The following is a 13,832-nucleotide window of genomic DNA, read 5'->3' on the forward strand; positions in this document are numbered from 1 at the left end:
TTTTTTTAATTAAAATTTCAATTTTAAACAACTAATCATTTGATTCACTCTAATGAAATTGAATAAAATGAAATATTCATTCATTCGCCTCTTTATAAAATAATTATTCTCTTACAATGATAAATAATAATGATTTCGTTTATAATATATTTTTTAAAATAATTTTTTATTCTACTTTATTTGAATGAATTAAACATAATATAAGACCTACATTACTTGAGAATTCTATTTTTTAGACAGAAGTGGAGGCTCAAGGCAGCCCGACTTCTTTCTCTTTACAAATATTAATTATCAATATAGTTTAATATTAAAATTTTGGCCTAATATGTTTTAAAAACAGTACAAAAGTTATTCTTCTAAGTTACGATTTGTTATTTTTAAATAGGTGTACAGCTTCATTTCACACGGCCTACTCGACACCCCCAGTTCGTCCTCATCCATACATTTTAAACTATCCTCGTCATAATTCTCTTGAACCGTTTATAATTTATTTATTTTTATTTTAAAAATTTGTGTCAAAATTATTTGGTATATTTTTTACTTACATCTTATTAAATAAAAATAAGTTTAAAAAAATTGATTACTGGAAAATTAAAGAATAAATGTTTTTGACTTCTGTTTATCTGATTATTAACTTTGAATTTACAATAAAACCAGGGCCGGCCCTGAAAATTCAGGGGCCCTAGGCGAGCTTATAAATTTGGGCCCCTTGTACATATGCCCAAAAAAAAAAATATTTGCTAGTAGCCACTCAAGTTTGCTTGAGTAAATTTTGGCCCTTTGATTGTTTTTTTAATTGGACTAATTTTTTTATTTGTTTTTAATATAGGCCTGCAACATGTTTTTATTTGGGCCTTTTATAGTGGGCTGTTTTATTTTGGAGGGCTTCTATTTTAGTGGGTTGTTTTGTTTTTGAGAGCTTCTAACAATAATTGGATGTTATTTAAAACTTGATAGTATAATGGATCTTCAAAATTTAGGGCCCTATTTTGGGGGCCCTAGGCACAGGCCTTACTCGCCTTAGCCCAGGGCCGGTCCTGAATAAAACACACCAAAACAGATCCGAAAAATCGATGGCTAAAAAAGGATCTCTATTCTTCCAACCCCTGGCCCGACCCTGAGATTTCTGGAGCCTAAAGCCGATAATCAACTAATAAATTTTTGGGCCCTTTCACATTTTTTTTTATTGAATGAAAAAAAAAAATTTAAAAGTAAAGGACAAAGGATTTATGTCAAAATCACAAAAAATACTTAGTATTACATTACAATAACTAATAAGTATCGTTTGATCTTCACTCTTCTTGTATTTTTAGAAGCAAATAAATCAATCATACTTGCATAATCTAATTTTTTTTGCAAAATCATTTTCACTGAATAACAATGCTAATTATTTTAAATGAGCCTTTCAATTTTTTAATAGATTAATTTATTTTAAGTTAATTTGGGCATTTCTTTTTTTTTTTTGACTTAAAATATACTTAATATATTAGACTAAACTATAATAAAAGAGACTCCCTTTTTGGGTCTATTTTCTAATGGATAACAGTGCTAATTTTTTTGAATGGCCTTTCAATTTTTTAATAAGTCAATTTATTTTAAGTTAGTTTAGATCTTTTTTAATTTTTTTAAACTTAAAACATACCTAATATATTATACTAAATTATAATAAGAAAAATCCCTTTTTTAAATCTATTTTATGGGTCCTAGACCATAGCCTTATAGCCTATGCCTCACGGCCGGCCGTGGCCGTCCCCGTCCCCGTCCCCGTCCCCGTCCCCGCTACCCCCCAATTTCCCTATTTTAAAGATTTTTATATCTTAATTTTTGTAACATGGTATGATTGAGAGAGGATAGAGAATAAAAAGCAAAAAGTTTGCACAGTGGAAGAGATAGCTCGAGATAAAGGGATCGAAAATTTTACATTTAGGCCTAATTTGGGAAGACTAAATAAGTGCACTTTTTAATTTTTTATGAAATATGGGTTGGGTTTGGGTTGGGTTTGAAGTGATGTGTTAGAGAGGTGATGTGACTTAAATAAGATGATGCGACTTAAATAGGATAGTGACTTTTTGAGTTTTTATCTTTTTTCAATCATGCCAAACTTAACCTATTATTATTTTGTTATATTTTATTTATCAAATAATGTACAACAGTTATAATCATTAACATGAGTTCTATTCAATAGTTATAGATGTGTGGTTAACAAATTATAATGATAAGAAAAGAATAATGATATAGAATTTTTTTTATATATAAAATTATATTATTCTAGATAATTTTTTTTTGTATAATTTTTTTGCGTTAATATTAATATCTTGATGATCATAATTTTAAAAGTATATATATTTTGTTTATTATCTTATGTGTCAACACATTATTAATTTATTGAATATTACAATGCAGGTTGATACATGAGATAATAATAAAACATGGTGACAAAATGTAATAGTTTATACGAGCTGTGTATTTTTAATATTATCTAATTTTAATTGTTGAATTATACAATCTATTAATATAAATATAAATATATTTTTGTAATAAAAAGCACCAAAATAATTTATTACAGAAAATGCATGACAGCAAAATCAAACTCAAAAGTAGCCTTGCATGCAAGTTTGGGCCTCTTTTGACTGGTTAATAAAACCTTTGTGCCTGTGAAGAAATTGACAGATGGAAGCAATCTTTACCACTTTATAACAACTGGCAAAAGGTAAAATTATTAGATGGTTGCTTACCTCCACTCCCACTCCAGATGGTTCTAATCTTTCTTCTCCCTCCACCAAATATTCCACCACTTCCCCCTTTTTATTTATTTATTTATTTTTTATAATTCCATAATGGGGACCAACTAATTTGAAAAAGGCAATGGTGGTCACAATTTGTGTGGCTCAAATGGCTCAAAACTGTCAAAACGACGTCGTTTTGAGCACAAAAAATGCCAAAACGACGTCGTTTTGACAGTTTTAAGCCATTTGAGCCACACAAATTGTGACTCTCAAACATTATTCTTTGAAAAACCAATTTTAATGTCTACTAACATAATCTAATTAAATTCAAAATAAAGCCCTATATGAATTACATTTAAAAAGTTTTGAACATACACTACTAGAAATATGATTTTTTGCGTCTATTTTTTTTGCGACTGATTATTAAACGGTCGCAAAAAATCAATTTTAGACATCAAAATCTTAATTAGCATCTCATTTTCCTGACCCAATCATTTTTGAACATCATAATCTTATTTTACCATCAAAATCTTATAAAACTTGACTCACTCTCTCTCCCTCTCAATCCGCCCCCTTTTTCCCCAAATCTGAGCTCTCTTTCTCTCCCTCTCCCTCTCCCTCTCCCTCTCAAAATCTGCCTCTCTCGCTCGAATCTATCGATCGATTCAACTTTCTCAAGTCCACAACTGTTGAAGATTTCATAATCGGTAAGCCTAAACACATCTTTATCGATTCAACTTTCTCTGTAATGATCCGAGAAATCAAGTTGTGTGTACAGAAATCAAGTTGTGTGTAATGATCGATTCAACTTGCTTATCCACTAATCTCACTGCAATCTTCTCGATCGATCAGGTTGTGTGTACAGAAAGTGAAGGAATCGGAGATAACCGAGCAGGACTCGCTTCTACTGGTACAGTTCAGCTTTTGATTTTCATTTACTGATGATCATAGCAACCTATATATAAATTTCACTATCTACTTATCTTCATTTTTGTGGATCGAATTCTGGAATTATTATTTGAACTTACGGTTTTCTCATATTCAGAATTAGATCATTGAAATTATCTTCAACATGCTCTTGTTATGTATTAAAATAAGCTACTGATTATAATGCTCTGTCACGGATTGGGAAAAAATGTGCATTATATATTGTATGAGTGATGTCTTCCTCTAGTTGATAAGCCTCAACATTTCTATTGGAAAACACATATAAGAAAATATAAATTTGAGGCAAATAGACATATTGAGGGAATATTTTGATGTCCTGTAACAATTAGCATAGTTCATTTTCCTAAACCTACAATTGCTCAGTTCTTTATTCACAAATACAATTCATTATATGTATATAATGAAAGGCTATTTTTTGTTTGTTTGTTTTTTTCCCCCCTTCCCTTTGATGATTTTAAAATGTTACATGGCTTGGAGGCACTTAGATTGTACTTAGACTGTGTATGAAATAGAGCTTCTTCTCATTATAAGTGACTTCAATCGGGATAAAATTTATGTGACAATAGTTTCATATATATGCATCTATCTTTTTTCTTCATGTTTTCTAATGGATGGTTGTTAAGATTACTAACAACCATATATATGCATCTATCTTTTTTCTTCACATCCTCGTATAGAATGTATAGAATGTATATGCATCTATCTTTTTTCTTCACATATATATGCATCTAATAGTTTCATATATATGCATCTATCTTTTTTCTTCACATCCTCGTATAGAATGTATATCCCTCTTCCTGATATATATGAATAGATATACAACAAAACATGCAATTAGGTATGAGAAGTGTTATTGTTTTCCATGGTCTTGATCAACGTCTTCTCTTAGGCAGTCTTTGAGAGGGGCTTTGATGACTCTAAAGATGGGAGGCCTAATTTCTATTTGGGCCTTGGCGGTTCAGAGTTGGGTTCTTTCCAAGCAGGTTGGCCTTTAGTTGGATGAAGTTAAAAAGCCCATTGATAAAGGAAAGGTCAGGAGCAGAAGGTGGTCTGCAACTTCACCAGCGAGAGACCTCGAACCCTAAAAAACCAAAATGGTACTCTCTCTCTCTCTCTCTCTCTCTCTCTCTACTCTTGTGTAGCTATAACCCAATCAAGTTGGTTCATGCATTCTTTCGTTAATTGGTTCGTTTTGTAGTCAAGCTAAGATTACTATTGCTGTTTTTTTTTCTTTGAATTGTAATTGAAACATAAAAATAAAATCTTTGCTGCTTTTGGGGATTGTGGTTTGTTCATCATTATTATATATATCCTGATTTTAATGAATATTTTGGGGACTCAGATTTTACATTTATTTGCTGATTATTCTTTTATTTATTTGAATCTTTTATATATGACAGCCAAAGCAAATCCATGAGATCAAGGACTTCCTTCTAACTGCCAGAAGGAAGGATGCACGTTCTGTGAAAATCAAGAGGAGCAAAGATGTTGTCAAGTTCAAGGTTCGTTGTGCCAGTTACCTCTACACACTTTGTGTGTTTGATTCTGAGAAGGCTGACAAGTTGAAGCAATCCCTTCCTCCAGGTTAGTTTTTAAATTAAATAAATTGCATTTCTTTTGCTAATTATGTGATATGAATGCCTTGTTGATGATGACCAATGGGTGTTTTTTTCTTTGTGAAAGTTTAGATAATGTCAGGATAACATTTGAACAGTTATTTCAATTGTTGCGGATAATTCTAAGTGCTAATTGGAAACAATTGAAATAAGAACTAAAGAACTGATCACAAGTGCTTATTGTAAACAATTGAAATAAAAATTAAAGAAATGATCTTTATTACGTAATTGCTTGAACTATGCATGTCAAAATGATTATTATGTCCATGCTTCAAACCCTATATAACAAAGTCCCTTTTTTGCCACATGTATTTGAGGCCTTTTCTTTTTTCTTTTTTCTTTTTTCGTTTCCATGTAATATTTGTACATTCTGTTTTGTCATTTGTTACCCCCGAAGGAAAAAAGAAAAATGGTGAACCTGAGTTCAATTGTTACCGATAAAAAAAGTAGTGGGCCTTAGTTGAAGCTGAGCAAGAAGGCGAGGGTGAATTGGAGTGGGCCTTCAGAAGAAATAAACCAACCTCCTGATTTTCTCAAACTCAATTTAGATAAAATTCATATCACAACCATGAACTTAATCACACGTACGAGAAAGTTTGTAGTGCACATAAGTAGCTGTTTGCTCTTAGATCATGTGAAACGAGCAGTCTGTCTCGACATGACTGCTTGAGTGAACATTTCACTTCTTGATCGGTGAATACAAGCTTCCAAGATCTTTGCTTTAGGCCTGAGATACCAGGAGTATGAAAAGATGGCTAGAGCAGCATCACCACTGCTGGAGTAGTTTCCAAGGTTAACCCTCACCAAAAATTGTATCAACACCTAGCTATATTCCATCCCAGTTGGGAGTGCAGTTCTTTCTGATGAGAGCGAGGTTCTAATGCAATTCTTACTTTGAAGTGTGGAACTGCTGTTCTGAAGTGAATTTGCACCCCCCAATGGGAGGTTGTTGCAACTATATAATTCCCAAATATGTGACTAGTACATTTGTGAATCTTGACTAAATTGCAATTTTGGAAAAGTGGTTGTGACCGAATCATAAACTAAATTAAAAAATGTTTATAAATTTTAGTTTCCTTGTATATGGTTGTGAAAATGAATAAGTAGATGTGGAGTTTGTTTTCTTCTTAAGTGAGTCTGATGCTTTATTCCTTTTCCACCAGTTTGTGTTATTCATTTTCCTAGAACTGTGTGGCAAACAGGTGCAATTAAATCTCAAAGAAGGACATGGTATAATATCTCTCAAAGATCAACTCTCAGGTATAACTTCATGTTTCCTTCTTTTTCCTATCTAAATCCTGCTGTATTTTTATATGTCAACTGTGTTACAGAGTAATCTCAAGTAGAGTTCTATTTTATAATTTTTTTCATATATGGTCATTTATAGGCTTTATGGAAATAACAGTTCAAGGTGATGAGTTTTAAGTTAAATTTTTTTGTGAGAAAGGAATGGCCCCATTCAATTTCAGTTGGAAATTCAAACAGGAGATTAGTTCTTCACCATATTTACAGACTATAATGTTGCCTTAAGTTTATTTCTGCTGTTAAAAGATTAATGACCTTTTAAAGCCAATTTTTGTGGTATCTTTAGAAGTGCATACTTTTTTTTTCATGAGTTGAGTTTGTAGATTTAAATTCTGATGCTTTATCTAATGGCATGCTTTAACATCTTGCTTTACTTTCAGGTTGAGACTGGAGGCAATGCAGGTGTCCTCTTCAAGACGCACCCTAACATCAACAAAGAGCTGTTTTCCAATGGATTGTATTTTTTTCATAATAGAATTTTTCCCAAGTTTTTAGTTGTAATAACTCACATATGACTCCAATTTTGAAACTCAAATGGAATGCCTGATTAAACTACAATGCTATACTCGTCTAAATTCTTGTCATTACTACTCTTAGAGTGCTTAACGTTACACTTTTTCTTTTTCTTTTCTTTTTTTTTTTTTTTTTTTTTTTGCAACGGTAACAAGATGGTCGCCAGAAATCATGTTAGTGTTTTTCTTTGTTTTTTGCGACGGAAAAATAGTGGTCGCCATAAGTAGTTTAGGCGGTCGCGAATAATTTGCGACCGTTGCTTTGCCGTCGCAAAAAGTATTTGCCACCCCCACATTCGCGACCCCCATTTGCCGTCGCATGGGCCGTCGCAAAAGGTCTTTTGCGACTGTTTTTTTATTATTTGCGACGGTTTATAGCGGTCGCAAAAAGTGATTTTTTTAGTAGTGATAACAAATGAGATATTAAGGCCTCGTTTGGGAACAGGCTAATTTAGTAATTTTTTGGCTATTTGGCTAAAAAAGTAGGTAAAAAAAACTTATATGTTTGGGATGACTTTTTGGCTAATTACGAAAAGATGTGCAAAAAGTAGAGAGAAAAGAGAATCTTTGACTTTTTTGTATGAGTTGTTGACTTTTTGACTAAAATGATAACTTTTTGACTTTTTGACTAAAAAGGTAAATCCTCAAACGGGGCCTAAAAGGAGTACACAGTATCCCAAACTCTAAGCCTTGGCCACAGACTAAACCAATTACCACAACCCCAATCCTATGTCCTCATTATCATCCTAGGATGACACCCAACTTGTTCTTTACTACCTCTCTTTTTCTCTATAAATACAACACTTTCTTCATTATTCATGCATATCAACTCCTACAAGAAAGAGTTTTGGTTCAATTCAAATACTCTTTATTAGCAGCCATGGCCATCCCTAAGGTTCTAATAGCTTCACTTGTTGTTTCTCTTCTTCTTCTCCATCTCGTTGATGCTGCTGATGAAACGGTAGGATCTCATCATCACCTTAATAAGTCAGTAGAACATATTATGTATATGTAAATAAGTTCTTTTACTTTGCTTCCTTTTTAATTTTTGAAGTATTTGATCAATTTTTACTAACCTATATACTTGTTTTGTGGAATTACAGGAGAACACCAATCTTTCTCAGACTTCTTATGTCCAGAAAATGGGTATATTTGCGTTTTCTTTACATTTCCAAGTCTCATGGAATTATAATCATAATCAGATTGATTTCTCTTAGGACTGAAGAGTCCAGTTTGAACTTTTAGATTGTGTCTATTGAGTTGAGACTTTAAAATTAAAATTTAAAATTCAAACTTTTTGTTTAGACAGGAAATTCTATAGACACATCTCTATCATATTTGATGGTAGTAAATATTACTTATTTTTGTGTCTATCATATGTGTAATATTATCACAAAATGCATTAATTTTATTTTTAAATCACAAATTGTTGTAACTTTATCAAAAAAATTATATAACATATACCATTACAATACATAATATATATTACAAAAATTCATAACAAGAGTACATATGATACACACCTTTTGAGGGGTTTGTACCATAGCATTACCATTTAAGAGGTGTTTAGTATGATCTTAATAAGTATATTTTTTTATTTTTCACGAAAAGAAGACTCACATAAGTATACTTATCTAAATAAGTGTATTTATTTAATTTATGTCAAATAATGCCTTAATATTAGGTCAGATTTTTTACTCAATCAAATAATGAGCTTTTATGAATGACAAAATCAAAGCTTTCGGAGCATGTTTATGACAAACATGGCCAAATTTGATTAGGAGATGTGTTGCTTGCAGCTCAAAATTTAATCCTTCAATTCTCCAAATTTCAAGGTCTGTTTGGTTAGACTTGCAGTTTGGTTTAGACTGTTATTCCTCTACATGAGGGCTATATATATATATATATATATTTATTATTATTTTTTTTAGAACAGCTATATGAGAACTATTAAAGCCCGTCACCCCCTTTGGGATTATCTTCCCTTCACCCTTTAATAGTATATATATATTTTTTAATTTTTTTATTTCTCAATCTTTTATTCTATTTTAACCAAATAATTCGATGATATATGATTCCGATCAATAATCTCATCGTATTAAGAAAATTGAAAAAAAAAATGATATGTAATTGGTGAGATCATCTATCTTTTTTAATCTTGTCTCTCCTGACAAATATGAATTTAAATTACAAAAAGTATCGATATCAGACAATTTGAAAGCTTGAGAACTTAACTCGCAAATCTAAAAAATAACAAACTCAATTATAATTATCAACAACCCATTATTCAAATAGGTCTAATAGTGATAATAATAATAAATAATAAAAAAAACTACTAATATAGGAGTAATTAACTGTTAATAATTTTATTTATTTAATTTTTTTTTCTAGATTGTGGAGCTGCATGCGTTGCCAGGTGTCGGTTAGCATCGAGGCAGAAAATGTGCAAGAGGGCATGCGGGACCTGCTGTGCCCGTTGCAACTGTGTACCACCGGGTACTTCCGGTAACCAAGAGGTGTGTCCCTGTTATTACACCATGACGACCCATGGCGGCAGACGCAAGTGCCCTTAAATATCTACAATTTTACAAACTATATGATATGATTCTGAGTTGTATGTGTTTTGAGAGAAACCAAAGACCAAAAAATGAAAAAAAAAAATGTGTAAAATTAATAGTATGACATTTCTGCATTATGTTTGAGTGTAAACTAAAATAAATACATAATTGTGGGTGTTGGATATTTGTGTGATGTACTTTGAATAAGGAATGAAATTTCTAGTTTCATCTACCTAGTTGTTGTCCTTTGCACTTTATTAACACTTCTTTTTTTTTTTTGTTCTTTTGTTGTTTTCAATTATATAAAAAAAATAAAATAATTGTCTCATCTTACATATTTATCCATATATATATATATATATATATCATTCTAATTAAGTAATATAAGAAAAATTACACTATTGGTCATGTAATTTGACCCTTATTTCATTTTGATCTCTCTAATTTGAATTGAATTAATTTTGACCATGAATTTTTTACTGAAAAATGCTATGGTGCCTGACTAAACTACCAAAATTTTTCTGGATAGTATGTTTGTGTGCTGTAGATTGAATTGATGAAGTGTGGAACCAAGTGTGAAACAAATATGAATCATAGAATGATATTTCTAGGTAAAATTATGGATAATATTTTTGGGACCATAGTATTACTATTTTTTACTGGTCTAATTATTAATATTTGTATGGCAAATGCGCACACAAACAATATGTGTCATATTTTTAGAAGGAAAATTATAAATTTAATCAATTCAATAACTTGACCTCAACTATAATTCAATAAGTTTTTTTGGTCAAAAACCTTAATGGCATTTTCAATTGGATAAAATTGACACAAAATCTAAAATTAAGTCAAAATTGAGCTAATTGAAAATATAGGAACTAAAATGGCACAAGTAATAGAATGTATAGGGATTACCAATATAATTTATCCAATATTATAAGCATTTTCATGATATATGTTATAAGACTAAAGAAAATAAAGTAGGAAGAACCATAATGGAAGAGGAAATATAAAAGGCCACACATTTAATAAACAATTTTTCTATATCTTCATTACCATGCAAACTCACCTATTTATAGGTGATAAAACCCTCACTATTCATGGAGTGATTTACCACATGGTATGCCATACTACCCACATGGTAAAGCTTTTCCCTATTTACACTTTGGCTCAAAACTATTTAGAATTTCAATTGCATCTCTTTTGATGGTTATCCAAATATTTCACAACACTCCCTATTGGATAACCATATATGCCTCATTAAAACCTTCCCAAGGAAAACCCAATGGGAAAAAACCTTTGGTGAAGGAAAAATAGTACAATATTATGGTACGTGATTTGTTTAGATTGCCTCATTAAAACCTTGCTAAGGAAAACCCAGTGGGAAAAAATCTTAAACGAAAGAAAAAAAGTACAATCTACAAATCTGCTTAAATGGATGACTCCCCCTCAAAGTTGCATAATAAATCTTTATGTCGACGCATTCTAATATTATGCACAACTTTTTGAACGTTGTAGTAGGTAGTGCTTTAGTAAATAGATCTGCCAGATTATCACCTGAGTGTATCTTTGATGTAGCCTCCTTTGATCTGTGTGATACATGCAACATTATCTTCATATCATATGGTTAGACTATTTTTTGTTGAAGGTGATCCACAGTTTTCTTGAATATGATAAATCATGGATCTAAGTCAAATACATTCTTGACTTGCTTGATGAACTACAAGTATCCTTGAGTGATTTGAAGAAGTAGCAGTCAATATTTGTTTTACTAATCACCAAGATATAACCGTATTTCCATTGGTAAAAATATATCCTGTATGTGATATGATTTTTTGTGGATCAAAGTGATATCAAGCATCTGCATATCTAATTAGTTGTGGCTTTGATTCATTTAAATAAAATAAATCCATATTAGTTGTTCCACGAAGATAAAGTAATATTTGTTTCACTGCATTCCAATGTCTTCGAGTTGATGTAGAATTATATCTTGCTAATAAATTGACTGCAAATGCAATATTGGGCCTGGTACAATTTGTTACATAATAACACTGATTGCATTGAGATATAGTATTTTAGGACCAAGAATTTCTACACCATTTTCTGGAGAGTGAGAAAACCATTGGAGTATTTAATGTATGAGCTTGTTTCATATAAAGGTGCTTAAGAACCTTTTAATTGATGAATAAGAATTTTATTTGGCAAATGTTTGATCTGTAGGCCGATACAAAATTTCGTTTTGCTAAGTAAATATTCTACAGTTTATGTAAGTTCTTCTAGAGTTCCACAAGTTTTTAATCTTCAACATATACTACAACAATTGCAAATTTGGATTCCTCACTTTTGGGTTTTGAATTAAATGCTTCTAGCATTTTATAGGGGTGAGCATGGTCCGGATTGGACCGGATTGAAGTAAAACCAGGACCAATCCGTTATCTATGGATCCTGAAAAATTGGAACCAATCCAATTCGTTTAAATCGTGGAACCAGATCCTGAAAAATTGGAACCAATCCAATTCGTTTAAATCGTAGAACCAATCCGAACCAATCCATTTAAACACGGATTGGATCGGTTTAGGACTACGGATTTACATAATTAAATAACAAAAAAATATATATAACACTTTAATTTCATAAAAATATAAATATAGTACCATATTAGTTTCACAATAGCAACATGTCTTTTCATAATAGCGACAAATTATTCTAGAATTTAAACAACCATAAGAAAACTAGTTCCACCATAAGTATTTAGACCATTATAAATTAACATTAAAAACTAGCAAACAAAAGTAATAAAAGAAGAAAGTTTAGGTTTGGATTTAAATTTTATATGAATTCAAAGAAGTCACTATGCAGGAGGGTGTATAATAAAAATATAGACTATTTGTATACGGTCCGGATCAGTTCCAATCCGGAACCGTGGGGTTCAATCCGGAACCAATCTGTGAATTACGGATTTTTAATTTTTCAATCCGGAACCGAACCACGGATTCAAAAAATCAATCCAAACCTACTGGATTGGACTAGACTGGATCGGATTACGGATTTCACGGATTCCTTGCTCAGCCCTAGCATTTTAAATCATTTAGGAATTATATATATATATATATATCACTATCTAGTGATCCATCAAATTGTTGTAACCACATCCCTTAAAAGCATATCTAATTTTTTTATGATTTCCAAGCTGATGAGAAATCTAAATGCAATTGCATTTGTAACGGGTGAATAAGTTTTCTCATAGTTAATACTAAGTTTCTGCAAGAAACCTTGCACAATAAGTTGTGCATTATATCTAACAATTTCATTTTTCTCATTGCACTATAGTACAAATACCCACTTATATCCAGCAATACCCACTTATATTTGACAGGCTATGTCCCTTCAGGGGGTTAGACTACAATTCTAAATGCTTCATGTTTTTATAAGCAAGTTTAATTCTACTTGTATTGTTTTATTTATTTTTTATTTTTTTCCCACATTGGCCAATTATTTCTACATCCTCATTCTTTGACAGTTTGTGGTTTATTATTATCATCACTTCTAGCAATGCTTTCACCATTAGTTTTGGTAATATCAAGAGCAACGTTAAATGAAAATATGTTGTCGACAACAATTTCATTTCTGTCACAAATATCTCCTGTACTTATATAATGTATTGAGATCTCATTATTTTCAGGTACCTTTTCCACTTCAAGGGATAACTCTTCAGGAGGTTCTACTTCAAGAGATAACTCTTCAGGAGATTCTTTTTCTAGAGGTTCTCTTTCAGGAGGTTTATAAGTAGGAGATTTAGATTAGATTTATTATAATAGTCTGTTTTGTGGGTCTAACCTCTCCAGGAGCATTAAGAATTTTTCGTGAGTTTAGCCTCTTCAAGAGTGTTAGGTATAATCTCTTCTAAAGCACCTCTTTAGGAGCGCGAATATAATCTCTTCAGGAGTGCTAGATATGATCTCTTCAGGAATACCAATTGTCATCTTCTTTTAAGAAACTTTGTCTTTTGCACCGACAAGTCTACAACTCTTCTGGCTTGACTTAGATACATTTACAGGTATACCAGCAGATTGTCCTTCAGGAACATTAATTCTTGTTAGAGCATTAGCAACTGAAATATAGGATTTTATTATATTTTTAGTGTCGGTATGAGCATCTGGTAATTGA

The 13,832-nt window shown here is 31.4% G+C and overlaps 2 protein-coding genes across 3 annotated transcripts; both read left to right on the plus strand.

Moving 5' to 3' along the window:
• Positions 1 to 3,210: 3,210 nt before the first annotated feature.
• On the plus strand, positions 3,211 to 7,153 carry LOC114287231 (large ribosomal subunit protein eL38z/eL38y-like). Of its 2 annotated transcripts, none has more exons than XM_082873470.1 (6): positions 3,211 to 3,433; positions 3,579 to 3,636; positions 4,564 to 4,771; positions 5,075 to 5,258; positions 6,493 to 6,550; positions 6,976 to 7,153. In XM_082873470.1, the coding sequence occupies exons 3-6, from the start codon at positions 4,769 to 4,771 to the stop codon at positions 7,088 to 7,090; spliced, it is 360 nt and encodes a 119-aa protein (XP_082729596.1). In that variant the 5' UTR covers positions 3,211 to 3,433; positions 3,579 to 3,636; positions 4,564 to 4,768; the 3' UTR covers positions 7,091 to 7,153. The 2 variants fall into 2 exon arrangements, with proteins under 2 accessions (XP_082729596.1, XP_082729597.1); XM_082873471.1 differs by having other exon boundaries at positions 3,216 to 3,433; positions 4,568 to 4,771.
• Positions 7,154 to 7,768: 615 nt separating this feature from the next.
• Positions 7,769 to 9,897, plus strand: LOC114289534 (gibberellin-regulated protein 1). Its single transcript, XM_028233281.2, has 3 exons — positions 7,769 to 8,068; positions 8,211 to 8,253; positions 9,499 to 9,897. The coding sequence occupies exons 1-3, from the start codon at positions 7,859 to 7,861 to the stop codon at positions 9,678 to 9,680; spliced, it is 435 nt and encodes a 144-aa protein (XP_028089082.1). The 5' UTR covers positions 7,769 to 7,858; the 3' UTR covers positions 9,681 to 9,897.
• Positions 9,898 to 13,832: the final 3,935 nt, after the last annotated feature.

Source organism: Camellia sinensis, chromosome 6 (assembly GCF_055761805.1).
Source record: "Camellia sinensis isolate YWXY chromosome 6, ASM5576180v1, whole genome shotgun sequence".
In the NCBI taxonomy this organism is placed as follows: Eukaryota; Viridiplantae; Streptophyta; class Magnoliopsida; order Ericales; family Theaceae; genus Camellia; species Camellia sinensis.